The sequence below is a fragment of the Podarcis liolepis genome, assembly GCF_965112155.1.
Source record: "Podarcis liolepis genome assembly, chromosome: 3".
NCBI lineage: Eukaryota > Metazoa > Chordata > Lepidosauria > Squamata > Lacertidae > Podarcis > Podarcis liolepis.
In genome coordinates, this window is record NC_139557.1 from 2,504,652 (window position 1) to 2,532,355 (window position 27,704).

At 40.1% G+C, this 27,704-nt stretch overlaps 1 protein-coding gene across 4 annotated transcripts in view; it reads left to right on the forward strand.

Moving 5' to 3' along the window:
- Positions 1–27,704, forward strand: part of VPS54 (VPS54 subunit of GARP complex) — a 44,008-nt gene that overhangs the window by 6,796 nt on the left and 9,508 nt on the right. For 3 of the 4 annotated variants that reach the window (XM_083495133.1, XM_083495132.1, XM_083495135.1), the window contains exons 2-17: positions 4,935–5,096; positions 6,953–7,194; positions 8,742–8,820; positions 9,605–9,639; positions 10,177–10,308; positions 12,712–13,097; positions 14,802–14,928; positions 15,413–15,520; positions 17,053–17,108; positions 19,196–19,292; positions 20,771–21,111; positions 22,555–22,684; positions 23,035–23,216; positions 24,307–24,419; positions 25,718–25,781; positions 27,159–27,264. In XM_083495133.1, the coding sequence (XP_083351259.1) occupies positions 4,961–5,096; positions 6,953–7,194; positions 8,742–8,820; positions 9,605–9,639; positions 10,177–10,308; positions 12,712–13,097; positions 14,802–14,928; positions 15,413–15,520; positions 17,053–17,108; positions 19,196–19,292; positions 20,771–21,111; positions 22,555–22,684; positions 23,035–23,216; positions 24,307–24,419; positions 25,718–25,781; positions 27,159–27,264 (2,334 nt within the window). In that variant the 5' untranslated portion in view covers positions 4,935–4,960. Of the gene's footprint in view, positions 1–4,218; positions 4,303–4,934; positions 5,097–6,952; positions 7,195–8,741; positions 8,821–9,604; positions 9,640–10,176; positions 10,309–12,711; positions 13,098–14,801; positions 14,929–15,412; positions 15,521–17,052; positions 17,109–19,195; positions 19,293–20,770; positions 21,112–22,554; positions 22,685–23,034; positions 23,217–24,306; positions 24,420–25,717; positions 25,782–27,158; positions 27,265–27,704 lie in introns of those variants that run through there. The other variant, XM_083495134.1, reaches the window with a different exon arrangement.

The window sequence follows — 27,704 nt, forward strand, 5'->3', positions numbered from 1 at the left end:
GGTTATTTGTGAGGCATAGGATTTCATTCATTTCCCTCCCCCAAAAATATAGCCCGGCCCCCCACAAGGTCTGAGGGACAGTGGACTGGCGCCCTGCTGAAAAAGTTTGCTGACCCCTGCTCTATTCTATCTGCCAAACCCAGATAACCCCTCCCAGAAAATTAAATTAAATTAAATTAAAAATCTGAATGAAATAAATAATCCATTTTGAAAATCAACTAGAGTCCAAGCCTATATGGTTAAAGTTTTAACAGGGGTAGCTAACCACCAGTTCAGGGGCCTGATCTAGTCTCTCAAGCATTTTTTTTTCTGTTTCCCAACACCCTGCCAGTTTTGGAGAGGGCAATGTGTATATATTTCTCCAATATTTGGGATTCTATCCAGCATGAGGACACATTTGTCTTGTTTCCTAGTCACCCTCTTTGGTTACAGTCCTCTTGGTACTCACCTCCTGAGTTTGCTATTACAGTACAGTGGTACCTCGGGTTACATAAGCTTCAGGTTACAGACTCCGCTAACCCAGAAATATTACCTCAGGTTAAGAACTTCGCTTCAGGTTGAGAACAGAAATTGTGTGGCAGCAGCAGGAGGCCCCATTAGCTAAAGTGGTGCTTCAGGTTAAGTACAGACCTCCGGAACGAATTAAGTACTTAACCTGAGGTACCACTGTATCTGGGTCAGAAATGTAGCAAAGACTTGCGTACTTTCTTTCATTTGTGGTGGCTCTCACCTGCACAAAATATGATTTATTGAGAAAGCAATCAAAACCTTCAGTGTGCCATGCTGGATGGCATTTTGATGGGACAGGATTGTTCCTCTCCCAGACTTTTCTCAGTTTCTGCACTTACTTCCAAGTAAGCGTGCATATGATTGTGCTAGTAATACTTCTATTGACCTGTTATGAGCTGTAATCCTAAATAATACATGTAGCTAGGGTCTTAACTGCTAAATACTGAAGGTCAGAAAAGGTTCCTAGCTTATTTGGAAGTGAATAAGGGACATGTTTTTGCAAAACTAATATAGTATGCCGAGTTTCAGCCTACTATTTCCCCATTTGGGTGTGGGGCTACCTGCACCTTAACCTCACCAAAATGCTGGAGAGGGTGCACCTCCACAGGCACATACCTCCACATGTGGTGGGAGTGTCCCAAAATCCAACTATTCTGGACAACAGCCATACAAGAAATATGTACAATAACTAAGCAAGTAATAGACATCACCCCAGAATTGGCCCTACTAAATATCTTCCAAGACAACAATGCCCATTTACACCACAAAGAACTCATAACCCACCTGCTCTCAGCAGCCAGAAACACCATAACCAGACACTGGAGAGACCTGTCAGGAGTAAGCATGGACCAATGGTACCAAATAGTATGGGAAACAGCCCTACTAGAAAAATTAACTAATAAACTGATACTGACACGGGGACAAACAGAAGAAGACACCTTCACCCCGGTATGGCTCCCCTTTATCACACACACAGCCCAACAGGACAGTGACAATAATCCACCAACAGCATACAAATCAGTATGGCTAACCTGATCCAAAACACCCACCCACCCCACTCACACATGAAAACAAAGATCACCACAGCCAATCACAAGCAAACAATCACACCCTAGGCCAACCCCAACCTCTCTCACCACCAAAGGAACACAAGTGAACAACACAAGCAACGCTGACACCAAACTCTACATACATTAAACGTAATAGAAACACCGCCACTTGACCCCACCCCTATCCATCTTCCCTCTCTCCACCCCCCTTTCTTTTTTCTTTTTTCTTTTCTTCTCCCCCTAACGCCTCAACAAATGAAACGGATTTGTAAAAATGTTACATGGGGGGGGGGGGGAAATACGAGGCACTACACTTCTGTAAAACAAGAAAATCCTGAATAAAATTTAAAAAAAAACTCTGGGAGTTAGGTTTCCTCTCAGCACAATCCCAGTGAACTTGAGCCTGCTGCCAGCTTATTTATCCAGAGGTTACTATTTCACATTTGCTATCCCCCATCTCAGTGAAATACATATTCCAGCCTTCCACAACTTTCCAATTTATCAACATTCATTGACTATGATCATTGATGGATTGAGAGATCTGAGTCAAGAAGACCTTCTGACCCAGCCAAAAGCAATTATTATTATTTAGTTTGATTTAGCTTCTATTCTACCTATTTGACATGTAAGCATACTAGACCCTGCAATGAATTCAAACAAACAAACAAACAAACAAGTAATCCTGCAGGTTAAATTTAGGAACTTGTGTCTTAACTTGTATACTGTTCATATATACTTTATAAACAGTTTAAATTAAGCAGTATGGGGAACTTTCAGGGTAAAACATTTTGGCTTCAGCTCAGAGCTCTTTGGTAGTTTGGGTGTGCAGACAGCTCTTACTTGCTTTCTTGACTTGGACAAGGGCAATTATTGCATTTACTGAAACTGTGCGCTTTGGAATAAGCAAGGAGTCCCTGAATTTCAGGGAATTTATTTGGGATTATTTATGTATATTTGCCTGTGGATTCCAGATGCTTTGCCTGCAATAACGGCAATGTGTTTCATTAAGACGTAGCTTAGATCAGTATTAGGTTAATTTAATTGATCTAAAATTTGACAGACTACTGTTATTACATCAGTGAGGGAAGTAATATCAACATGAATCATTTTCAGGCACTGAAATGTGAGTTTTTAAAAAGATCTTCCAAATGTTAAAACTGGAACATTTGTATGTTAACCTTGCCAGTGAAAATGTAATGGCAGGTGGAGATATAATAAAAATAAATGTTCAACTAAGTTTATTATATGAGCTGTGATTAATCCAGGTTCATATTTTAGTTTCTGGAGCTATATCAATGCCTACCTTAAGCATGGATGTAGCCAAAGGGGGGCAGGGGGCAGTTCCCTCCCCAAATCAATAAAAAACCAATACAAATCTGCCCCCCTAACAAAAGCCTTTCCCCCCAACAAAGCCTACCCACCCCAACAAAAATCCAGGATATGCCCATGAATGTAAGCTATAGTTTCTGCATCTATGTAGAAGTACAGTGGAACCTCGTGTTATGGACGGGATCCATTCCGGAGGCCTGTCCGTAACACGGAACTGATGCACGTTGAAGTGCTGTGTCTGTGCAGGCGCAAGTGGCGAAACCCAGAAGTAACCCATTCCGGTACTTCCGGGTTGCTGCGGGACACAACATGAAAACACATAACCTGAAATGGACGCAACCTGAGGTATGACTGCAGGATACAATTGCAGTCTAAGGTAGGAGTGCAATTAAAGTATTTTTTGTTGGTGATACTTCAGATTTTCTTGTGAGGTTTTGTTTTGTGTTCATTTCACTTTTACTTTGTGATGAGATTTGAATTGGAAGGCTTGTGCATTACTGCATATTTTAAAAAAAATATTCACTAAATTCAGAAGGATGCTGTTGTTATCTAAATTAGAAAACTTAACATTGCAATATGAGGAAACATTTTAGTTAATAAGCTGGGGCCATTCTTCACAAACAGTTAATTTGAATGTACTGCACAGGTCTAAGATGTAACGGGAATGATTTTCACCACGTAATTGCTAATTATGGAGCACACTTTGATATTTTCCCTTTTGATACTATTTTACTAGAGCAATTGTTCTTTTTGTTGTTGTGTGAATAGACTGGTGTGTACAGTGGCTTGCCGAGGTTAGTTATTTATAAGATCATAGAATCATAGAATCATAGAGTTGGAAGGGACCCCGAGGGCCATCTAGTCCAATTCCCTGCAATGCAGGAATATTCAGCTGTCCTTTGTAGGGATCAAACCTGCAACCTTGGTGTTCTCAGCACCAGGCTCTAACCAACTGATGCTAAATTTATGACTATACTCAAATAGCTGTTGGCTGTGAATAATTTAGTGTGGCATCATGTTGCTGCTGATTTAGGACTGGTTTATTGGTCTAGTGAGATGACTTCAACTAGAAACATTTACTCTTCCTGTTACGTTTCTGTTTTGTTACTGAAATTAAGCTTTTCACCTTTGGCAGGGAATAAGGTGATTGTGCATGGGAGAAGGGAGAGGAGGAAGATGACGACAAGGAAGTTGAAAGCAAAAGCATTATACTTTTTCCAGAATATCTTACAAAGCCTGCTTATCCCACCTGTCTCTTCCCTAGCATGTTGGTATCTGTGTACAGTAATCACAAATTGATGATTTATGTTCAGTTAATCAGCATTTGCATCTTAGAAAATTCTACAGGAAGGTAGAACCTGGTTGCATTCAGTGAACTAGATGAAGACTAGTTGAAGAAAAAGGGTTTATGAAGGTTTATATCCTTGATCTCTTTTCTTACTGTACTGGTAGATATAGTTGCACAAGAATGTGAAATCATCAATATAAGAAAACAAATAGTCCATTGACTTCAGTGGCATTAAGCCATGAGTTTATTGTTAGCATATACTCAAAACTTTTCCTAGAAAGAAAAAAATACAGTGGTATGTCGGTTTTTGAATGTTTCCGTTGATGAACATTTCAGTTTTCGAATGCCATAAACCTGGAAGTAAATGCTTCGGTTTTTGAACATGCCTTAGAAGTTGAAACGCGGCTTCCGCTGAGTGCAAGATCCTGAGGCCTAGCTGTTGGCTATTGAGTTTTTGGTTTTCGAATGTTTCAGAACTTGAACGGTCTTCTGGAATGGATTATGTTCGAAAACCGAGGTACCACTGTATTCATTCATTCTGGAATGGATTATGTTCGAAAACCGAGGTACCACTGTATTCATTAAAAATAAAGAAGACTGTATGGTGTTGTCTCATTACATTTTCCTAAACCATTTTATCTCCTTTTTTACCTTAACTTTCAGTTTCTATAACTGGGTTGTCATATTATAATTGCCATCAGCCTGCCATAATATCTAAAAAGATGTTTATGAATACATGTTATCTCTTTTTAATTCAGTACTTTACCAGTGGTGACTATATGCAATGGCCTCAAGCCACCGGTCTTCACCAGTGCCTCCATCAAAGAGCAGTGATACTTTCATTAAAAGGGAAGTGGATTCTGCCAAACGCTTTCGACCAGTGCAGTCGCTGCCAGATGTATGTCCCAAGGAACCAACAGGTAAGTGTCTCTAACAAAATTGGCTTTAACTTTTTTTCCAGGCTAAGTGCCACGTTACCCCATTGAAAAACTGTTGAGTGCCACATTACAGTATGTATGTATGTATGTATGTATTAAATTTGTATACAAATTTAATACAGACATTCATACATACAGCATAAAAACAAAATAAAGAAACAAGAACAAAACCAAAACACACCAATAACCCCCCTCTCACAAACACATTTAAAAGGACATAGAATGTTAATCAACCAAAGGGCTGGTTGAAGAGGAACATTTTTTCCTGGCACCTAAAGATGTACAGTGGTGCCCCTCAAGACAAATGCCTCGCAAGACGGAAAACTCGCTAGATGAAAGAGTTTTCCGTTTTGGAGGTGCTTCGCAAAACGAATCTCCTATGGGCTTGCTTCGCAAGACGAAAATGTCTTGCGAGTTCCTGCGGGTTTTTTCCCCTCCCCCCCTTTTTCTAAGCCGCTAAGCCACTTATCAGCTGATCCGATAAGCCGCTAAAAGCCGCTAATACCGCTAATCCGCTAATCCGTCAATGGGCTTGCTTCGCAAGATGAAAAAACCGCTAGACGAACAGAATCACAGAACAGATTCTTTTCGTCTTGCGAGGCACCACTGTATAATGAAGGCGCCAGGTAGGATCTCAAAGTTACTAGGTCTAGACCCTTACCCTTAACTCTCTCTCTCCCCCCCCCTTCCTCTCCCTCTCCCCATACACTCCCCATATCTCATGGAAACTGAGATCTATGTTTGATACACGCGTGTCCCCACTTAAATGAGGGTTATGTTCCCAGGTACCACAGGTACACATGAAATCATGTATAGTGGGGAACACCATTTAAAAAGCCAAACACCAGCACAATCGCTCCCTCCAAACCTCTTTTCTCAAACTCCAACTCTCCACAGGCCTCCCCTTTCACACATTTTTGCAGATTAAATAGATTTATTTAATTATTTCCCAGCTCTGCGTGTGTACATGAATTGAACACGCGTAAGTGGAGAGATGCCTGTCATTAGCAGGGTAGGCATGGTAAAGTTTATGCTGTTAAACATACACATTGTGTACATGTTGATCTCTGTGGACGTGACATTCTAGTGATTTCAGGGGGTCTCTTCTGAGTGTGACTTAGACAGATACAATCCTTAAATAGTGAATTGACATTAGTTTGTTTATTGCACAGTTGCATATTGCTACAGACATAAAAAACAGTAAATGTTTAAATTTTGGATATTTGCATTAAACTTGATAGCCTATGTGAGCTTGAATGAAAATAACATGCTGGATGAGTAGTAAATCAATTTCAATAAGATTGTTTTTATAGCAAAAACAATTAAAATCAATTTCAGGCTTATGTAACTCTTGAAATGCTGCATTGCCTTCTAATTCTTCTCTTAATTATACTCTTAGGTTCTGCTATTTTTGTACCTTTGAAAGGAGCAAACAATAGTAAATTACATGATGACTGTTTCAGTGTGTAGAGGATTTGTAGGTCTGTCATTGTGAGGCTTTGCAAAATGCACAAAGATAACAATTGTTAATGCGCTTCATTTCTCTGATACCTGAAATTACATGCTGCATGGAAATTTGTGTCTGCTACCTCACTGCCAACATTGGAGAGTTCAGAGTTTTCTGTTCTACCCTGAATGCTAAAAGCAATATTAAGATAAGATGGATATATTTCAGTCTAAACACAAAGGTGCAGAGCAGTCCTGCAGTACATAATTAGAGTGTAATATCTCCTTAAGATATTTATTTGTATAGTTAATTCTTAAATTATGCTGCAGATTTTATCTTGTCATTCTGGAAAAAATGCATGCCTCTTTCAAGTTACTGTTTTGTCTTTCAGGTGATCCTAATAGTTTATGTGACAGTCCATCTTTAGTTGCTGATCAACATAGATGGACTATTTATCATTCCAAAGTAAATCTCCCAGCAGCACTAAATGATCCTCGGTTAACAAAAAGGGAATCTGATTTCTTTACAAAAACATGGGGACAGGATTTTGTGGACATTGAAGTTGTGCCTTCGCTCTACCTCCCACAGATCAGCAAGGAACTTTTTGTAACATACCAACAGGAAATTGTTCAGGTAAAAGAGAAATCCTATGATAGACCTGTCTATTTCTGATGTTCAGGCTGTGAGTGCTGTTGCTTTTGTAGCAAATAAGGGCAGAAAAAGGAGAGTTGGGGGGAACCCAAAGCTAGAAAGAAAGAAAGAAAGAAAGAAAGAAAGAAAGAAAGACCATAGTGCCTCAGAACAGCCTAATGAGGATTGAGTCTGCTCAGTGGCCATGGAATGCTGACTTATTTTTTTTGCATATTCTGTGCAGTTTAATTTGCTACCTCACAGAAGATGATAAAAATGTATTTGTCTCTTTAAGTTCTTTCACTGTTTATTTTTCTTCTTGCAAGCTGGCTTAGGACCTAAATTGCCTGGTTGGTGAGGGACTGATAGTGAGGAGGTGAGCGGGAAAAGGAATCTGCTGCCAGACCAGAGGATGAGCACAGTTCATGCTAAAGAATTTTTTTTAAAGTTAATGCTAACTTGTCAAGCAAAGCCAGATTTGAGCTAGTGTTTCAGATCCTGTTTTGTTAGCCTCATAGAAAACCATGAGGATGTACAAGCAAACCATAGTTTAGCTACACAAAACTGTGGTTTCCTGTTACATCTGAAGTGGCCCACACTTAATGGAAATTTTTACACTTGTTGCACACACACAGTTGTATATGAACATTTTTTAAAAGATTCCATCTGCCTAGAGAAGAAACACAACTTGTTCATTTAAACAGTTTTTCCTATTTTTAAGCAGCGTGATGAAAGAAGTACAAGCTCTCTGTGCACAAAGGCTGAAAGTTTGGAACAGTTACTCTACTCTACTCTGAATGTGTCTGCACACACTCTACCTAGCCCTTCTCAGTTTGAGCAGCAAGGTCTGAAGAGGACTTCAAGATGCATTTGACTGAATGAATTTGGAAGCTTCCTTGCAGTAGGAAACCAATAATCCAGAGTTCCTGAGCATGGGGAGGCTTCTAAGTCTGTCCAGTTGAATTTGCATAGAAGACCCCTTCATGCTAAGCACACTGAGATGGAGAGTGGAGGGTTGGTGCTGCTGTACACACAAAAGTTGTGGGACACATGGACACCAGTCCCCTGCACTCCCCCCTCCCCCCCGCCTACCCTTGCATGTTCAGGATGAAGGCCTGAAGAGTACTTTAGTGCTAAACCTTACAAAGAAGCCTTAGGCCCTCAGGTGCTTTGGGACGATATGTCCCACCAACCATGGAGATAATGGGGGTTGCAGTCCAACAGCATATGTGGACCTAAGGTTGGGGAAGTCTACTTCAGAGGATAGCCCAGTCCTATGCATGGCTACTCAGAAATAAAGGCTATTGTAGGCTTTATTCCCAGGTATGTACGCATAGGATGTCAGCTTTAGTTAAAGGTATAAGAAAAATTGGCCTATATATATATTTAATCTTTAATATATTTTATTAATAGGAATGCAGTCCTGAATTACACCATTGCATTATAATAGATTTAATTTGTCAGTCAATTTTCATTTTGCATAGGAAACTTAAATAATGTGCTGTGGGGAAAAAATGTTTCAAACCCGGAATTTTCTTCACCTTTTGTAGAGAGAAAAGATTCATGAGAGATGCAAGACCATTTGCCCTGCTAAAGATACTTTTGATAGGACACTGTTACATACGCATGGTAGGTTACAGGTTTTCTTGTAGCTGCTTAGTCATTCTCTTTAATTTGCTAGGGCTGTCATATGTCCAGAATTTCACTCTTCATTGGATAATTTGAGTCCCTGAGCGGGGAACAATGAAGTAAGGCAGTCATAAAATATGCAGGAAAAAGATAACAATATACAGAAATGACAGAGTATAGAAAAACAGGGCCAATAAATGAACAAAACAACAGCTTCACCATAAAGCAAGCAAAGATAAATTACAGTGAAGACAGCAATTAGAATTTCTAATTTCACCCAATACCTGGGTGAAATACAACATCTAGCTGACTGAAATACAACATCTAGCTGACTGAAATATTTCAAATTGTCTTCCCTGAATCTTCAAAAATTCAGCTTCATTTAATGTCCCCAAATTCTAGTATTTATGAGAGAGAGAGAGAGAGAGAGAGAGAGAAACATTTCTGTATTCACTTTCTCTATGCCATGCATAATTTTATACCCCTCTCCAATGGCTAGAGAGTGAAAGAGGTGACTACCTGCCTCTCCACTGCCTGCTGAGATGGTTCTTCAATCTACAAAGGAGAATATTTGCTTTAATAATATTTTCTTCTGTTTATCTAAAATGACTGAGTTCAGATTTTTCTTACTTGTGTATATTCAATCTGAAACCAAATCCAGAAACATTCCAAAGTTTAATAAGGGCCTGTATGTTTCATAAAATTGAAAATGAATGAGCAACTGGAGTTTACTGTGAAAATATGTAATTTGAATCTTCTATTTGTTGCGGCATTTTATTTTTAGATAAATCCAGGACAGATCTGGAGCAAGTACCTAAGGTATGATGGAGATTTTCATAGCTGTAAGAAGAAATGCTTTGCTCGTGTCTTTTGCTTATTAATTTATTTGGGCTGTATGTATTATTTATTGAATTTATATACCGCTCTATACTCACAGGTCTCAGGGTGGTGTACAGAATAGAGATACATATTTTAGCATAGCTTATCCTACTCTTATATGTGACAATGTATGCAGAATTTAGGCAACTTATCAAAATGCATCATTTCCAGTTGTTTTCACCAATCTTCCTCTTTTTGAAGTTGTTTCTTTTGCTAGATTCTGAAGATTAACTATTCACACTAACACTATAGTCACATTTTATTTTATTTTTGTCCTTTGCTGCAATAATCCCAACATATTTCAAACATACATAGGCCCAATGCAATAATGTACTACAGCAAGCTTCAGATTTGTGTGACCTCCCCTTCTTTCCTCCTTAGGCCACAAGGTTGAGGAATGGGGGTCTGCACTATACAGGTAAAGGCGGGAACATTAGTGATGTGTGGTAATGAGATGTGATTGACTTCTTTTTTCAGATTTTTTTAAAACCAGATTTTGCCTTGGAAGATCCCCTAACATTTAATGCAGTATTACCTTGGTCCCATTTTAATACTACTGGAGGCAAAGGAAATCGTGATGCCGCTTCCTCAAAGTTGCTTCAAGAAAAGGTAAATAAACTCCGTGCTTTTCTCCCCCAGGGGGTACTCAAGGGGACATAGAACCAGCACCTCTTTTTGTTGTTGTTAAAAAACACTGACATTTACTGTAACAACTTCATGGTGAGTACCAGCACCTATTTTTCTAGAAAAAAAGCACTGAAGAAACTGTTTCCATAGCAGGTATTTGATCAGTGTGATGGAAGTTTCTTTATTAAGGTGCTAACTGTGCATATTTTCTTGGCTTGTGTAATTCTGGTTGAGCTCTTTCAGAATAAAATGTTTGTTTCTTTGTAGCCTGCCCATCTGACTGGGTTGCCCCAGCCACTCTATAATAATAATATAGATATTATAAAGGACTGTTGGTTGTTTCTGTTGGAAGGTTAAGAACATTAAACCCTAAAAATGGATTGTGGCATAAGCATTTAAGGCAAGCCACTTTATCAACGTTTGAAGTGTTGCTTGATCCTTGCTTGATCCTGATATCATTTCTGATATCAAAGGCTCTTAATCTGCCGTTACCCCATTTAGGATGGATGCACAATTTATTTATTTATTTATGTTTATTCCATCTCTATCCTGCCTTTCCTCAAAATGGCTCAAGGTGGGACTTGTGATTCTGTCTTCCTCCCATTTATCTTCACAACAGCCTTATGAAGTAGGTTAGTCAGCAAGTCTGATGTCAGAGTGAAAATTGGAACAAAGTCTCCATAATCCTTGTCTGACGCCGTAACCACTATATCAGTTGACTATCAGCGCTAATTGAGCCCAGATTCTTTCTGTTTCAAAGAGAAGCCAGCTGGGCAGAGTGCTGATTGGATGGTCGTAGATTCTGAAGACTCTTCCTGCCTCCAGTAAAAAAAAGGAGGTGTTCGAAAAAAAGATTGTTGCTTTCTAAAAAGGCACTGAACACACATTGAGGTGGATTAACATGTCAGACACCTGAAAATACATTTAAATTTTAAAGCTTACATGAAGCATAGGTAGGAGGCAAAAATGAACAACTGAGTGGGAATACCTTTGTGTCAATAAAGGAGCAAAAATGGGGAAGCCGTCTTTGTTCAGCAGTAGAAAAGCCACACCAGTTTTGCCGTGGGAAATAGTCTGACGCACATCAGAGATATAATTGAGTGCAGCCCAAAGAATGGTGGGTGACAGTGAGAAGTTCTTATTACATAGTGAGACCAGAAGGCAGTGCAGAAAATTAAGAATGCCACATTACAATTTAGCGTGTAAGTGAGCATGATATAAGTGAACTGAGCTGTTCAACTGTGGAATGGACTCCCTGGGAAGGTGGTAGATTCTCCTTCCTTGAAGGTTTTTAAGCAGAAGTCTGTCCTGGATGCTTCAGTTAGGATTCCTACATTGCAGGGAGTTAGACTAGATGATCCTTGGGGTCCCTTCCAACTCTATGATTCTACAATATCTTAACAGGAAAGTGGGTATTCATTACTCAAACTTGTAATGAATCGGCAAAAGCAAGTTAAATAGGGTATATGAACTTTTAATGGAAGATAATATTGTGGTGCACAAGACACTTCCAGTCATTATTGATCTGAAAGTATCAAATCTGCAAATTAATTCCAACTTAGCCAGTTCATGCTGAAGTCTCATTTTGAAACTTTCCTCCTTGAAGAATGGCAGCTTTCAAGCCTGTTCTTAAACGTTCAGGAAGATTGAAATACACCTCCAGTGTCATGCTGTATACCGTATTTTTCGCACCATAGGACGCACTGGACAATAGGACGCACTTTGTTTTAGAGGGGGGGAGAACAAGAAGGAAAAAAAAAATCTCCCCCTCTCTGCCCAGCGCCCCTTCAGTGAAGCGGCAGGAGGCGCTGTGCAGAGAGGGGGAGAACTTTCCCCCTCTTGTTTTCCCGCTCTAAAACAAGGTGCCGTTTAAGGTGCGTTCAGGCGGCTACCTTGGAAGCCTGGAGAGCGAGAGGGGTCGGTGTGCACTGACCCCTCTCGCTCTCCAGGCTTCAGGTTCCTTTCGACCTGCTCTTTGGGGCTGGCGGGGGGAAGCCCACCACCAGCCCCAAAGAGCAGGTCAGGGAGCAGCGGAAAGGCGCAGCGGAGAGGCTCCTGCCATAGCCGCGCGTCACCTCTGCAGCCGGGAGAGGGTCGCGGGGCTATGGCGTCTTCGCTCCATAGGATGCACACACATTTCCCCTTCATTTTTGAAGTGGGAAAAGTGCGTCCTATAGAGCGAAAAATTCGGTACTTTTTTCCTTGTTTTTCTTTGTTTAATTTTAAATCCAGTGTTCATTAAATATGGTCTGTGTTCCTGGGTATGTGCATGTGTGATTTGTAAAGGCCCATTTTACTTGAGTTAAATGTCTGGTATTGTGACAGTGATTGTGGTAGATTAAGAGCACAAATGTTACAATATTGATTTCTCTTTCTTCCCTTAAGCTGAGCCACTATCTGGATATTGTGGAAGTAAATATCGCTCATCAAATCTCTCTCCGCTCAGAAGCATTTTTTCATGCCATGACCTCCCAGCATGAGCTGCAAGACTACCTCAGGAAAACCTCCCAGGCTGTAAAAATGCTTCGAGATAAAATAGGCCAAATTGATAAAGTAATGTGTGAAGGATCTCTTAAAGTTTTAAGATTATCATTGACTAGAAATAACTGTATAAAAGCATATAATAAACTGAAGTTAATGGCAACAGTGCACCAGACACAGCCTACTGTACAACTATTACTGTCTACTTCTGAGTTTGTTGGAGCCTTAGACTTGATCGCAACGACACAAGAGGTGCTACAGCAGGAGCTCCAGGGCATTCACAGCTTCCGGTAGGTGACATTTGACATTCCAATAGAAATTCGTAATCACATATAAAATTATTATGATCAGTTTCAAGGGATATCTAGTTCATGCAGATCTAAGTTGGTATTCAATTTAACTCAGAGTAGAGCTGTTGAAATTAATGGATACGACTAAGTGAGTAAAGCTTGGCTGCGTACCACCTATAAGTGGTATCTTTATATATGTTATTGAGTTGAACTAATTTACTATATTGTTAATTATATTACAGTATATTAGTGTCCAGTGAGAATGTAATTAGTCAGTTTTTTTAAAAGGCCCTAAAAGTATCCTTGATATAGTGTGAATTCTTATTTACATTAATAGTTGTATGCCACATAAATGCAAAAGTAAAGGGTATTCAGACTGCCCTTCCTCTCTGTCCTAAATATAGGCCAATCAAGATCAATGGTTGAGTACAGGTCACCTAGTATTATGAGAGAAGGTGGAAAGTTGTCTTTGTCTATTTTCCTCCACACCATCCATAATTTAATAAAGCACTGTCACACTCCTCCCTCCAAAAAAACCTTGTTTTCTAGACTAAAAGGTCCTTTATATTTTAGTCCAGGGTTTCCCAAAGTGGCTGATAATGACTCCTGGGCTTGATGGGGCTGTGCAAGGAGTGACTAAAGACCTATGGCTCAAAATGAATTAGGGGTGGAAAAGAAGCTTGCAGAAAAGGGCATGTCATGCGCAGAGTGAGCATCCCTTGCCAGTGAGGAACCTCTGTCTTTAACAAGATGATTCCACAATACAACCATATTCTCAGACCGTGCTGCTTTGCTGCTAAAAAAATTGTCTATAGGTGCTTTTCCTCACTTTATTCATTTACACTGGGTCAATGAGAACTTCATAAGCTCATCCAGGGTTCAGGTGTTTGAGAAACCCTGTTTCTAAGCCTTTCTTAGAGTGAAGATAGTCATCCTTTTTGAGATACGTCGAACAGAAATCAGTCCAGTGCTCCAGATGTTTCTTTCCCTTAGATTTGTGTCAGGATGTTAAACGCTTTTCTAATAGTCATTGAATGAAGCTCAGCTTTTTTATTCCCGTGATGCTCTCTTGCTGGACTTATAATTGTGCCCCTTTAGATTTGTTCTCCATGCGTTGGTTCTTATTTACCTTTTTGTTTTCTGTTTGCCCAGATTTTAGAAATCCTTTTAGATCTCCTTGCATTCTACAAACTTGGTCTTCTCACTGCCCCTTCTGACTCCATCTCTTTATTGAAAAAAATAGATATCTCTCACCTCAATAAATATCTTTGGGGAAGCATTACTGCACGCATACCTCCACTGTTAGAAGTCAGTTTACTCTTGCCCTCTATTTCCTGTTTTTTAGCCAGCTACTGATCCCTAAGAGGATCTGTCAGCATCTCCCATGACTGCTGACTTCTCCAGAGTCTTTGGTTACTCACGAAGTGTGTAATTAGAATGCGTATTTTATAGCAAATTGTTCTCTTTTCATGGAGATGTCTGACATTAATGTCACAGTGGAATTTAAAAGTGTTTTTTTTTTCCTTTTGCTGCAAAGGAAGACATAACGTAAATAAACTGTATTCAGTGTCCTTTATTTATTGTGTAGAAATTACCCAGATGATAGTTATACATCCCCATATTTTCCTGATATTGAGATAATGGCACTTTCATGCTCCCTCCCATAATTATTTTAACTTTTTCACACATTTTTTTCTTGAACAGGCATCTTGGATCACAGCTATGTGAATTAGAAAAACTCATAGATAAAATGATGATTGCAGAGTTTTCTACCTATGCTCACAGTGACTTAAATAGACCTCTGGAAGAAGAATGTCAGATTCTGGAAGAGGTACAGTACTCCCCATTTAGAATGCCTATTCCATTCACTTCTCCTCTACAAAATGACTTTTCACCAACACATCTTGAATCCTCTCAGTGATTTGAAAGCATTAATTTTGGCATTTTCCATTCAGTTCTTTTTTATTTCTCAGCTGTGTCATAATGCATACCACTTGTCCACTCCTTCATTCATGGAAGGCACAAATACGTAGCTTGTATTGTCCTTAGCAGAACTAGCTTCTGTGCGTAGTATGTGGGGATGAATGCAAAGTATACATCTGTAGCACATGGCTTCTGCAGCAGCCAATAATTTCTGCCGGGCCAGAATCAAACCTTGACCTTAATAGTACAGAGACTAACTCCTATTGTACTTTCCAACAGATTTGCTATTTAGCATGTTAATTTATCTGCACTAGTTAGGTTCTAATCTGCCATTTGAGTTCTGATTACCTTCTTTCACATGTGATCTTTATTCTTGTTTTTTTTCTAAATAGGAAAGGCTTGTATCTTTAGTGTTTGGACTTCTAAAACAAAGGAAATTGAATTTTTTTGAAATATATGGAGATGAAATTATTGTAACGGCAAAAAATATAATTAAACAGGTAATTTATTTTTGAGGGATTTTTACCTTTCACGTATATCGTAGTTAAATGTTTTGTGTGTTTTTTGTGCTTTTTTTCTAAAAAAATATTTAGGGGTACTCTCATTTTGATTCAAGAAAATCACCATTTTATAGTTCAAATTGGGAAAAATAAATACAGGAAATAGAAAAAGTACATAGTTTCACAAAATGTTTAGGGGTCTTCGTCCCCCCAGAAAAAAAGCACTGGTTTTATGTATGTCTTCAGGTCTTCTGATATTTCCAAGTATCTAAACCGGTTTTCTTTCTCTATCATGAGTTATACAAAGCCCAAAGAATGGATATACTTTGTTGATTTATCATATGTTTTGCTTATTGATTGTTGTTTGAAACAATAACTAGATTTTAAAAATAGATGTATTTTTTATAAGCTGTAAATAATGGAGTACCATAATCGCTGACCACTGGCCTTCTGACTGGGGATAATGGGAGCTGTCATCCAACAGCTTTGGGTGACCCAAGGTGAGGAAGGCTGCTCTAAAATACCACCGTTGCATCTATCCCAATCTGGATTGGGCTTCCTGCACCTGCCATTTATTGCTCTCCTCTTTAGTTTAGCTCTGCCCAATCTTCCTTGAATCTTCTGTGCTGTTTTGGGAAAAGAGACATCATCTTCATCCTAGTATTGAAAAGATTTTATATTCTTTGGGTACTAAACACACTGGCTTATTTTGGACAGTCTTTTCAGGCTTAGCATAAACTAGAAAGGAAGCAAAGAAGGAGAAGCTTTGAAAGGCTATAGGCCAGGGCTCAGCAACCTTTTCCAGCTGTGGGCTGGTCCACCGTCCCTCAGACCATGGGGTGGGGGGAAATGCCCCACAAATAACCCAGAGATGCATTTTAAATAAAAGCACACATTCTTCTCATGTAAAAACACGGACCATCTGCGGGCCGGATTGAGAAGGCGATTGGGCCGGATCCGGCCCACGGTCCTTAGGTTGCCTACCCCTGCTGTAGGCAATACTTGGTGCATTTCAGGGTTTCATTATCTTTCCTTTTTTACTGTACACATAAGATTTTTACACATACACTTAACATGAATGTGACACACATGAATTACACTTAAAATGTGAATGTGTAACATACAGTGCTCTCATAGTAATGTATGAATAGGCACTCAGAATAATGTTTGAAGGGTACAAAACTTACCCATTCAGGACAACTTATCAAATGTTTTAAAAAGGTATTTGGAAACCATAGGCAGGATTGAGTGAACATTTTCAGTGGCCTGGGCTTCAGTCCTTAAACCTGGACTTCAGTTTCCTGCATCATTCTTCACACATCACAATAATTAGCAGGAGGAAGATAAAGCTGAATAAGGTGATCTGTGAGCAGACTTGCCTAATGCATGTGTGGTCCAATTTCATTTTCCATTGTGAAGTTTTTATTATTTCAGCTCTGAATATTAGGATAATCAGGAAGTGTCTGATTCAGGGGTAGGAAGCTTTCTCTCCAAATTTAATTCTAAGACATATTTTTCTTATATCTTTGCAGTGTGTGGTTAATACAGTGTCACAAATAGAAGAAATAGACACAGATGTGGTTGTTAAGTAAGTATAAAGCTTTGAGTTGCTATGAACTAGATTTACCATTTGCTTCTCTATCCGTGAATTGCCTACCAATTTTGTCCACATGCTTTTTACTTCTTTTTGGCATCTGTGCTTTTAGCATAATTCCCATAACTTTGAAAGAGTGCATGTGTTGATCGTGTGCAAACAGCAGAGGTGAAAATGGCAGGTCACGCAAGATACACTTTCTGAAATTCTCTCTCCTACATGGCATTAAAGGTGCAAAGCTTTATCTCCTTTTCCTCTGGTCATCATAGAGAGAGAATGAATTTTGAAAAACTTACGTTAAGGCTGCAATCCTATACATCAGTGGTTCCCAATTAGCTAGTTACTGAGGACCCCTTATTTTTCAAAAGCCAAGCCATGAACCCCCTACTTTTGAAAATGTTGATAACTCCACGGTAGTTTCCTGTACAAATGATTTTTTAAAAAGAAAATGTGGGGTAGTGCCTAATAAGGAAATGATTTTAGGTATACTAAATAAGAGACTATAAAATTTGTGATATTACCTTTCAAAAATGACAAAGATTTAGTTGGCGGGAAGACCAATTTAATTTTATAAACATATAGTACAAGTGATCAAATTATGACATGTCTAGCAGCTACTAAGCATAAATAATAATAATGAACTTACTTACTTGCAACCCATCTGGCTAGGTTGCCCCAGCCACTCTGGGCAGTTCCCAACAAAATGTTAAAAACACGCTGTCAGGTCTGTAGGTGGTTGCTCGCAAGTAAACAGCCAGGACTCCGACTTGTCTTTTACAGGTTTTATTGAGTTCAAACTATGTACAGTTCAGAAGTCCAATCTTAAGAATGGTTTGTTGAAAGAAGTGAACTCAAGCATCAAGCTGACCTTTAAAGCCCTAAACGGCCTCGGTCCAGTATACCTGAAGGAGCGTCTCCATCTCCAGCGTTCTACCCGGACACTGAGGTCCAGCTCCGAGGGCCTTCTGGCGGTTCCCTCACTGCGAGAAGCCAAGTTCCAGGGAACCAGGCAGAGGGCCTTCTCGGTAGTGGCACCCTCCCTGTGAAACGCCCTCCCACCAGATGTCAAAGAGAACAACAACTACCAGACTTTTAGAAGACATCTGAAGGCAGCCCTGTTTAGGGAAGCTTTTAATGTTTGATGTATCACAGTATTTTAATATTCTTTTGGAAGCCGCCCAGAGTGGCTGGGGAAACCCAGCCAGATGGGCGGGGTATAAATAATAAATTATTATTATTATTATTATTATTATTATTATTATTATTATTATTATTACTTGTTTCAACAAACCATAGTTAAGATTAGCTTCTGTTTAGGGTTCAGATGTAATGATAAACTCCAGTTAATCAAAAAATAGAAGTGAAAGCTTTAAATCTCCTCCTGGAGGAGAGAGGAGGGTGAAGTGTGGGAGCTGAGACCACCTGCTGCTTATTCTCATCAGGATAAACCATGATTTAATCCCCGCGATGGGGTGAGCTCCGGTTGCTCGGTCCCAGCTCCTGCCAACCTAGCAGTTCGAAAGCACGTCAAAGTGCAAGTAGATAAATAGCTCCAGTGGGAATGTAAACGGTGTTTCTGTGCGCTGCTCTGGTTTGCCAGAAGCTGCTTAGTCCTGCTGGCCACATGACCTGGAAGCTGTACGCCGGCTCCCTCGGCCAGTAAAGCGAGATGAGCGCCGCAACCCCAGAGTCTTCCGCGACTGGACCTAATGGTCAGGGGTCCCTTTAGCTTTACATGTACTACAGAATTATCTGCAAAGTTCCTGAAAGTCTTCAGTTTCTGAAACCTCAGAATACAAATTTTGCTACAGAAATTATGTAAACATAATTTAATGTTGATCTTCTTCATCATTTTTATTAATGCATTCCCCCCCCCCGAGGTGTACTGCTAGTCTTTGTATCATTCACCATAATAATAGCACTGTGAGGTAGACCTTAATATACCTTTTTAGAGATAGGAAGCTGAGCCTGAGAAGCTGAAGACAGAACTGGCAAGGATGTACCCAAGGCCACCTTACAGGATGAGAGTTAAACTGAGTTTAAATGAAATTGTAATTATTGTTATATGGTATTCTTCATAGACTTGCAGATCAAATGAGGATGATGAATTTTCCACAGTGGTTTGATCTACTGAAAGATATATTTTCTAATTTTATTTTATTTCTCAAGAGAATTAAGGTAAGAAGTGTACTTTATAGACTTTATATTGTTATTAAACCAATTGAATTTTGATACATGTGGACTTGGGTCTCTTGCATCAGCTGAGTGAGTTTTCATGAAAGGCATTGGAGAGTCCTCTGCCATTATCCAAAAGCAGGCAGACTGAATCTCAGGCAATACTTCACTGCCCCTTGCTCAGAGCATAATCCCTTTGGCAGGTTAATTGTTCTTCAAAGCTGAATCGCTGACATCCTGGGGCCTCTTAGGAGAATCACATTTTAAATTGAGAGATCAAGCCTTAAGGCTCCTGCCTATAAGTTACCCAGAGGTATTGCTTCAGCTGAGTGTTAATTTTTACCCTCCTTTGTTAGATTTACAGTACACTTCTGAATGAATTGTATCCTTGTATGGCATTATAATTTATTTGTACAGCTGGAAATGGAAGTGAAAATTACCACAATTCACATGTTCCTCTGAGGTCAGGAATGGAAATCATACAAGCAAATACAGTGGACACTCGGGTTGTGAACATGATCCGTGCGGGATGCACGTTCGCAGCCTGCAGCGTTCGCAACCCACATCTGCGCACACATGGGTTGCAATTTGGCACTTCTGCACATGTGCAAAGCACGATTTAGCACTTCTACGTATGCGCGACCGCCGAAACCCGGAAGTAACCAGTTCCGGTACTTCTGGGTTTCGGCAGTCCGCAACCCAAAAAAACACAACCTGAAGCGGCTGTAACCCGAGGTATGACTGTATAAGCTGTATTCACAATCTTTTTACTGTGCGAATATTACATGATTGCATTATTTTCTACATTTTTTTTAATGTCTCCCTTCCATTGGAATTTATTGGCGTTAATTATGCAGTTAGCTACACTAGTTTCAGACATAGCAGATAGCGAGATGAATAATGTAGATTTTAGGAGAAGCTAAACTGCAGTAGAACAAGAAACGGTGCCGATTGTGAGGAACACAGGGTGGTGCGGAAATCACTGTTTCCTTCCATCCCTAGCTCTACAGTGTAACAAAACTAGATTCAACATTGTGGTGTGGGAAAATACTGTGAATTTCTTCATCAATTAAATCTCTCTACGTGCTGATAATTCTAGAACTCTGAAATTGATACCGTACCTTAGATCAAGCCCTGAAAGATAACACTATCATTATTAATGTTTCATGTTTTATCCTTTTAGAAAAATATTTGGGGAAATGGCCTAATGGCGTAAGTGGCATAAATTTATTGGCCTTAGTTTTAAAAGTCTGCCAGTCACTTTTTGCAGAATTCATATGAACCACCATGATTATTGCATTTAGCAAGTGACAGAAGATGTTATGGGGCAGCATAAATGATGTAAACATAGTGGATATGAATCATTCTGTTGTGTTCAGATTTTGCAGTATTTAAAATAGAAACATTCTTGCTAAAAGATGTACTCTTCAAGGAATTCAGCACTGTCTCAATTTTTTTAACCAGCACTTATTTTATCTTAGGCAACACTAAATGTTATCAGAAGAGTGGTTCTCTTGGTTTTAGACAAGAACCAGAGGAGCAAGGAACTGGGTGATACTTCTGCTCAGAAGAACTCTGCAAAGGACAGTACCATAGACGCAGAACTGGTGTATCTGGCGCATGAGGGCATGTTCCTAAGTGATGCCTTCAGTGAAGGAGACCTCCCGCCTGCAGCAGCTTATTCTGCCTCTCAGAGAAACCTTTCCCCAGACAGTGAGCCCAGCAGCAGTGACTCTGTATCTGAGCCAGAATGTACCACTGACTCCTCATCTAGCAAGGAACAGACTTCGTCCAGCATTACACCAGGTGGAATTGACATCATGTAGGTAGTAAAAAAAAAAAAAGCAGGATTCAGTCCCCGCTGCAGCTAAACAAATTAACGAAATTAGCACAAATTCACTGCTTTTAAATTTGAAATTGAAAGTAAACTTTCCCAGATGCTCTAAAAATGTGAGCCTAAAACTCAGTTTCAAGTTTAATGCATATTCTGCCCATGTTGGCTTCTCAACTCTTGAGTCTACCACCTTCAGTTTCATAGCATTCTCTAGGTTGTACCCAACAGGGTCTTATGGGGACACTGCAGAGAAGATGTTAGAAGCAGGAAGGCTGCAGAGGAGAAGAGAAGAAGGGGAAGTCACGGTGTGTGAATGGAAGTCTGCTCATTCAGCCATAGCCATTAAACATTTGCCCTGTTTAAGAGCCCTAGCTGTGTTCCCTGACTCTACACCCATATGAGTTAGGAATGGGTTTCAGTCCTCCTTTTTGGCTTCACTGATGCACCATATGGACATAGAATTTCCTGTGTTTATGAGTAGATATTATACAGAGAGCAAGGCATAGACGCCACAACAGTGAGGTTACCAGCCATCCACAGCCTTTCCCTGTCATGATATTTGGTAACATCTTGGACCAGCCTTAGTTGGAGAACACTTGTGGCCACTCAACAAGTCAAAAGGCAGATCTTTAATATTTTCCCCCATTTCATTTCTATACAGCCTCATATTTTTAGGGAAAAACCACATTTAAAACCTCATTACTGAAGAAAGTCAAATATAAAGTATACATTCAAAGCAACATGATTAACAGGAAACTAAAATATTATCTTAAAGATGTCAGAAAAAAACATTACAAAGGAGATAAACTACGGGATGCACACTTAACACAGCAAATAAAGCAAAACAGACATCTTACACATTTAAAAAGAAAACATTGCTAAAGGAAATAAAATATAAAATGCACATTTAGAATGGCATAAATAACAAGAGAATAAAATATTATCATAAGCATAGAACATATCTGCAGCTGTTGCTGCCAGTCCTGCCAATGGTGGTTCATGGCGAGTGGCAGCTGTGGAAGCTGCCAATATTCTTCCCTCTCTGGAAATAGCATGTTGGAAAGACTCAGGTTAGTGTATACTATGTTAAACAAAAATGTATTCTAGTGGAATGGTGTGTAAATAATGTAAACACGGTGTAAAAGACTTAAATGATCAGTAATTGGCCATCAATTGCTTGGTTTTTTGTTTTTTAATTTTGGTCTTTTGGTATATATTATTTGGCACTTCACTTGCTGCTGCTATCTATTGGACAGTTGAAAAGTCAATTCTGCTCCAGTTCAGAGATTGTTATTGACATCAAAATGCAAAGTTCTCATTGTCTATGTAGTTGCATGTGAATCATTTCCTTTTCTGAGCAGACTGGTGGGCCACTGGATTGTTTCAGCTGAAAATTATGTGTCAACAAAGTCTTCCTTCTATTTCTTTCAGGATTGGTGAGGACATAAAGCTCTCAGAACTGGAACTAGGTAGATTAGCAAACAATATCCAGGACCTACTTTACAGTGCCTCTGATATTTGCCATGATCGTTCTGTCAAGTTCCTAATGGCTAGAGCAAAAGTAAGTTCCATGCATATACCTGCGTCCCAGAAGAGGTCCAGCTAGGGTCATTAATGTAATCATGTCCTTACACCTGGACCCAACACAGTCAACAGGACTGATGTCTAAAAATAGCCTGAAAGTTGGAAGGGGCTTTGCTTTATATTTGAGATGATATTCATACAATAGCCCAGGGTGAGGAACTGTTGGCGGTTCAGGTCACTCACCTGTCAGACACCTGATGACATAATGATATTAGATAGTCCATGCTGATGGCGCTTTCCTTACTGCATAGCCTTTTCAGCCTTTATAATGGGGTAGGATAACAATGAAAATAGTTATGATGCTGTTACGTCACTTTTTTCATTTAGGATGGGTTCCTGGAGAAATTGAACTCTACAGAGTTTGTTGCTCTTTCTCGACTGATGGAAACTTTCATCTTGGATACAGAACAAATCTGTGGCAGGAAGAGTATGTCATTGCGTGGTGCACTTCAGAGTCAAGCTAACAGATTTGTAAACAGATTCCATGAGGAAAGAAAGACCAAACTCAGGTATCTTTCTGTGATTATGTACATATTGGCTTCCAGGCTCCTTAATGCAACAGCTCCTGAAGCTTCCCACTGCCACCACCTTTCGGAATGAAAGGGCAAAAGGTGGGAGAAATGTGCTCCAGAAGAGCCTTCTGCCTCAGGGTTGGGTAGCTTAGCCCACCCTGACCTCAGTTTCTGAGGCAGTGCCATTTCTGTTGCTTGTAACTCCTTCCCATTCCAGCCTCTATTTGGTATCAGGTTTTTCCCTGAGTTATATGGCATTGTTCTTAGCTCAGAGCAAAGTCAGGTGGCTCAATTGTTTGGCTAAAGTGTGTCGTCTGATCTGAGGAACCAGGGTTCAAATCCCTTTTCATGAAGCTCACAGGGTGACCTTGGACCAGTCGCCAACACTCAGCCTGCCCTGCCCCACAGGGTTATTGTGAGGATAACTGAGGATGGGGGAAAGAGTCATGGGCACCACCTGGAGCTCCTTAGAGGTGGAATATAAATGCAATAATAAACAGTCAAAGAAAAAAACAACCCAGTAGTTTAATCTGAGGCCCAGTGTACACATAAACAGTAACAACTTTCTGCGCATTGCATCATGTGAAAAGTGAGGAGGTGCTTCCCATAAAGTTACCCAGTTTTGGTGTTACAGTTAACAGAGGTGGTTTAGTTGAAGTTGTCCAAACTGTATGGCAACTCACTTCAAAAAAATGCCTTTCCACATCTTACTGATGGCCACACATGTGGCTCACTGGATCATAGAATCATAGAATCATAGAGTTGGAAGAGACCACAAGGGCCATCGAGTCCAACCCCCTGCCAAGCAGGAAACACCATCAGAGCACTCCTGACATATGGATGTATGAGTTGGAATGAAATCTCTTGATGGTCAGACTGCCTCATGAATTTTCATTCTCATTTATTTCCATAAGGCTTTTGCCAGTACAGCTTTCTTTAGTATGCCTGCCACTGATTAGGATTTGAATCAATTGACTATTTCATGATTTCATCCTGGTAAGAAATTTGAAATCAGTATGGACACACAGCTCTTCAAGGCAATGTGTTCTAATTTTTGAACTCCCCCTTCCTTTATGTGTATAAATAGCCTCTTGCTAGATAACGAGCGCTGGAAGCAAGCTGATGTTCCGGCAGAGTTTCAGGATCTTGTGGATTCTATATCAGATGGCCGAATTGCTTTACCAGAAAAAAAAACAGGAGGTGAGTTTCTTGGCTCCTTGTTACTTTAGTAATTTCCATGTGGACATGATGCTGCAAAATGTTGACAGGCAAATTTTATGTTTCGGGAGCAGTAGACCGTTTTTAAAGGGTTAGTTTACTTTGAAGCACAGTAGCAAACTGAGGATGTTCAACCAAATTAAAAGAAGAGAAAAGGCAAAGGCCAGAGGGTGGGAGTTGGGAAGGTTTGTCATACCTTGCAGGGCTGCCTCCTCAGGGCTGCCACCCATGTCCCACCCGCCGCTGACTGCAGCCTCTTGCTCCTCCCCTCCCATCTCAGAGCAAGGTTCAGGACAAGGAAGGGGATTCTTCCACCCTAGAATCTATCCTGGCTCGCTTCATGGCAGCAGCTGGAGCGGCCCAAAACAAAACAAACCTTCATACGGCAAAGAGACTGGAGCTCCCGTGTCAGCCCACTTGCAGCATGCTCATTGGTCAGAAAAGGACTGCCTGCCCGTCCGCGGGACAGGAATTCCCTTTACCAACACTACCACTTCCTTCTGTTTCCTTCTTTTTCCGTGCTTTATCAGTGGAGAAGACATTCAAAGCTTCAGAAAACAAACCAAAGCAAGGTTCCACTTCGATCCAAATGGAAGCAAAGTTCTGAACCAAAATAAGCCACCTGAAGCAGGATTTGGTTTTCCCTGTGCACACTCTCTCTCTCTCCCACCCAGACCACCCACTTTTGGGGCTTCCCTGCAACCTTCACCGCCATCCAAGGCTGCTGTGTCCTCCTCCCCCGACTCTTCTTTGCTACATATCCCTTCAAACTTGCCTGTTTCACCCTCCTGAGTAGGAAGAAAGGGGTCGTTGGGAATTCAGTCCAACAGAAGTGGCTGGAAGTTAAGGATTCCCCCCCCCAATTCCCAGTTTTTGCTGGTGTGGATAGTTGCGAGCAGCAGGCGCCTGAAGGGAACATGCCCCCCCCCATGTTTGTGAGAGAATCCTGAGTGCTACAAGTTGTGTGGGCGGTGCATGCTCAGAAATGGAGGGAAGCGGGTTCTTCAGCCTGTCCATACTTTCTGACTAAGAGCATGCCTTGCGCCTCTGCATTGTAAAGTACCTAGAGGGACTCTGTTGAAGAACCTTCTTCCCTCGGCACCTGAGCATGCGCCGGGGGACTAAGCATGGACTGCGTGCCAGTGTTATAAAGTGGAAATGGAGGAGTAAGGTACAGGGTAATTTTCATCCCTGGGCCTTTTTTTAAAGAGACAGTTGCAATGTTATTTGTGTTGTTTTTAATTTTAGATCCCCCCTCCTTTTTTATTCACTTGTTTTAGCACCTGAAGAAAGAAAGCCAACTGACTTCCTTGTTGTTGATGGACAAAAATATGCTGTTGTTGGGTAAGACATGTGTGTTCCCCATCATGGCAAGTTCACTTTTGAATATTAAAATATTAGTTTTTGTGAAAGTTGAGGAAAACTCCCAAGTAAGTCTCCTGCATATAATTCCCTTTTTAAAATCCTCAGCAAATTTCAGTCAAATGTTTGTTTTCTTTCTTTTGATCTCATCATGTGATAATTTGGGTTCCTCCAAAATCAGTAGCCAGAGATATTATATGGTACATACCACACCAGTATTTCTGTTTTAAGTCTCTGCTGTGTGCTCTGAACTTAATGTTTAGGAAATGCTAGTAAAAAGAAAGATTCAAAAATAAGATTTTTTTAAAAAAGTTTTTCATCTAATTGATGTTGCTGCTCTGACCCCAATGTACAGTTGGGATAGCAATAATTAAGTAAGAGTAGGAATATTTAAAAGAAGAAGAAGTAAATTTATATGATTTCTCTAAAAGTGAATTGATCAACAAATGAAAGTGGTTGATTAACTTTGATGCCTGTTGTTTTTTTTTCTGGGTTGAGCCTCTAGAATATAAAACAAGAGAAACTGGTATGCATTAGTATTTTTATGTTTTAGCTGAAGATTGTACTGTTAATGCTGGATTCCCTTTTTATATTGTTATATTTATGTCCCGCTCTTCCTCCCAAGTTGCTCAAGGTGGTGTATATGGTACTCCCCCTTACTCAGTAAGGCAGGTTATGCTAAGAGACCGTGACTGGCCCAAGATCAATCAATGGAATTAATGTCCGAGTAAGGACTTGAACCCTGCTCTCCCAGTTCCTAGTCCGACACTAACCACTCCACCAATCTACTGTATATTTTGAAATTTTGTTTGTCTATCTAAACACTTATGCTTTCAGTCATCACTTAAGATATCTTAACCAAATTTGGCAGGATGGTTCTAGAGGTCATAGAGGAGTGCTTTGTCTATTTTGGATAAGTTGCTGTTGGCTTCTTAGAATTGCTGAGCAGTGTGTGTGTGTGTGTGTGTGTGTGTGTGTGTGTGGTCACAGCAGTATACTTCGTTGAAATAACTTCAGATCTTTTACCATTTTGCTGCAGAAAATTGCACCCTTCTACTCCGTCAAAAACACATTGGTAGTTGGTATTTGTGACTTTCCCTAAAATGCACCATCTCTTTCACTGACCATAAGCTAGCTCTACTGAAGCCAGTGAGAATTTCCCCATTTAATTCAATGGCATATGAGCTGAACTCACCTGGAAATAGAATTCAGGAGCCACAGTAGAAATTGGCAGGCAATGGTGTTGGCTAATAGCAAAAGATGAGAAGGAAAAGGTTGAAGTGTGTTTCTAAAGAGGTTTTGATGACTTGCAGTCTGTCATATGGTCTGAGTGTGTATGTTTGATTCTTTGTCTTGCAGGACAGTGTTGTTGTTAATTAGAATCATCCTTGAATACTGCCAGTGCGTGGACAGCATCCCCTCAATAGCTACTGACATGCTTACCCGTCTGTCTGATTTACTAAAGGTACAGCTCCCTCTGATCTTTCCTAAAATGCAGGGAATGTACCTTGCTTTTTAAAATATATTTTTATGAAATGGCTTTATGAAAATAAATAGGTATGGTCAAGGAAAATAGTTTAACTGTTAACATCAGAAAACTTGTGTAGGACTTTGAACTCTTTTTGATGCACACAAAAGTTTGTAAGAGAGCTTTCTCTTCATTTTTTCACCTTGTGGGATGCCAAGCAACTCCCAGTGTTGACTTTGATATTTAAGCCATATGCCTTCCCTCCGTCCTGTTGAATGTCATTATTAATTTTTGTGCTGCTCCTAACTCACAGCCAGCTGGATCAGCTTCAGACACTGAGATTAAACCACAAATTAGTAAAACAAAGAATAACTTAATCTATAACTGAACAAATTCAAAGGCCTTGCCTTGTGCTTTGAAAGACCATTTGACTGAAT